The 2,031-nt window shown below is 35.3% G+C and overlaps 1 protein-coding gene across 1 annotated transcript; it reads right to left on the reverse strand.

The window, feature by feature from the left end:
* Nucleotides 1-1,054: 1,054 nt before the first annotated feature.
* Nucleotides 1,055-1,396, reverse strand: LOC143619204 (UPS-like protein C36.10). The gene has a single exon (XM_077091208.1). The coding sequence runs from the start codon at nt 1,394-1,396 to the stop codon at nt 1,055-1,057; it is 342 nt and encodes a 113-aa protein (XP_076947323.1).
* Nucleotides 1,397-2,031: the final 635 nt, after the last annotated feature.

Genomic DNA, 2,031 nt, shown 5'->3' on the forward strand with positions numbered 1-2,031 from the left:
GTTATGGCATCATATGTGGGAAGACTTAATACAATGTTAAAAGTGGTGTCACCAGAATTTAAAAAACACTGCCATCAGCACTTGCGTCGGCCTAACTCTAAACGAAATCCAACACAAACCCATGAATTAAAGCCAATCATATTCTCCCGGCTCTTTGATTAGAGGCAGGCCGATACATGAAGTTGGTTTCCTACGTGTGCATTGTCTACAATGTGTGTACATCTAAAGGCAATTTTGTTTGTATGTGTTGCCCTTGCGAATTCGTTGGACGCTTAGACACACGCATAAGAGTAGTTTATTTTTTTTTAATGTGTTGCTTGAGTGTAGCCATTAGATCAAGTGGGCACATATAATTTCTAAGATGTAGCTCGTAGTTCATGTGTCATGTCAGGAAATGTAATCTAATTTATTTGTAAGATGTAAAAATATGATGTAAGTTGTTGTAACCTATGTGACTTTATGCATCTTAAACGAACCCACTAAAACATCAAAAGATCCGTGAAGACCCAACAGTACTGTACAGTTCTAGTTCTGTGCACGTGTATCGCAAAGCCACTAAGGCACTAACACATTGCAATATAAATGATAAGATATTACCTAATGTGAATTTGTGTAGCATAAACAACCCACTAAGGCACTAACACATTGCAATATAAATGATAAGTTGTGTAAAGTCACTGCCGCCGCCATAACTGCCACAGCCACCACTGCTTTTATTCGTCTTTTTTTAATTTGTATTTCATTCATTCGTTTTTTTTCAAAATAGCAAAAATAAAGATTCACTCTCATTTGTTAATAAACAAGGCAATATAATGGTAATGATGTATTTAATTCTTTTGTGTATTCTATGTCCTCATTTATTTAAGGACTGTTTGAGATTCCTTATTTTTACCTCGTTATAAGGAGAAGTCATAAGTCACAAATGTGTAACTTATAACATTTCCTCTCACATAATTAGAAACCCCAAACCCCCCCTTCATTCCTCCTTTCATTCCGTTACCATATACCATGCAAGTTTTAAGTTCTAGATCGGTTGACTAGGTCTAACACGAGATTAGCAAATTAAGTAAAATACAAGATGGTAGCAAGCTCCATTCTTGGTAGCAAGCTGCATTGACCAGGCTTTGGCATCAACAACAGTTGACTCGACACAATGGCATATATCTTGACCAACAATCTTGCGAAGGAACCATGGGCCAGGAGCGTGGATGGTGATAGCACGAGTGGTGTAGAGCTTACCCGAATCAGAGTCGAGCTTGTGGTTCAAGGTGTCAACTTGTAGGATGTGTGATAAGGTACGTTTGTTCTCCGGGTCAGCAAACTTACGCCATGATGCAGATGTGACTCGTTCCCATGGGTGCTTGTAAGTGTGCTCTTGTGAGTATGCTTTAACCATTTTGCAGATTTGATGGCTTGTTTTCACCTACATGAAGTGTGAAACATAAAAAATATAACTGACTTTAGTTAACTTATAAGACATTATTATCCATATAACTTCCGTAACAGACTGATATTCATATAACTTAGTAAGAAAAATAGCTCAAAATTTTATCGATCATGTCAACATACATTTAGTAAGAGATTATTATCTATATAACTTAGTTGATCTACAATAAAGATCTGAATTAAGCTTTGTTGTATATAGCTGACTTTATTTAACTTTTATGTTTGATTGAAAGTTAGTTAGTTAGTCAGTTAGTTAGTCAGTCAGATACGCTTTTCTTGTATAAACTAGTACAAAAAACCTAACTAGAAGTAATGCAGTAAATAGAAATTTATAATTTCATTGCACGGCATACCTAATTTTCTCTATTTACCTTCACTATCCGTATTCGATTAGCTTAATTTAGATTTGCTATTTAAACACAACAAGATCCAGAATTTGTTTCATTTTCAGGCTTAACCTTTGGACCGGTGATGATGAACAATGAATGTTGCTGATCTTTAGTGGATCTGTCACTAGTTTTGAACTTTTTAGCACTAAGTATTAACTTAACGATTCTAAATGCTTATTCTATCAGATATTATATT

This window comes from Bidens hawaiensis, unplaced genomic scaffold (assembly GCF_021521415.1).
Source record: "Bidens hawaiensis isolate Kalapana, Puna unplaced genomic scaffold, B.hawaiensis_p1.1 tig00000055_1, whole genome shotgun sequence".
NCBI lineage: Eukaryota > Viridiplantae > Streptophyta > Magnoliopsida > Asterales > Asteraceae > Bidens > Bidens hawaiensis.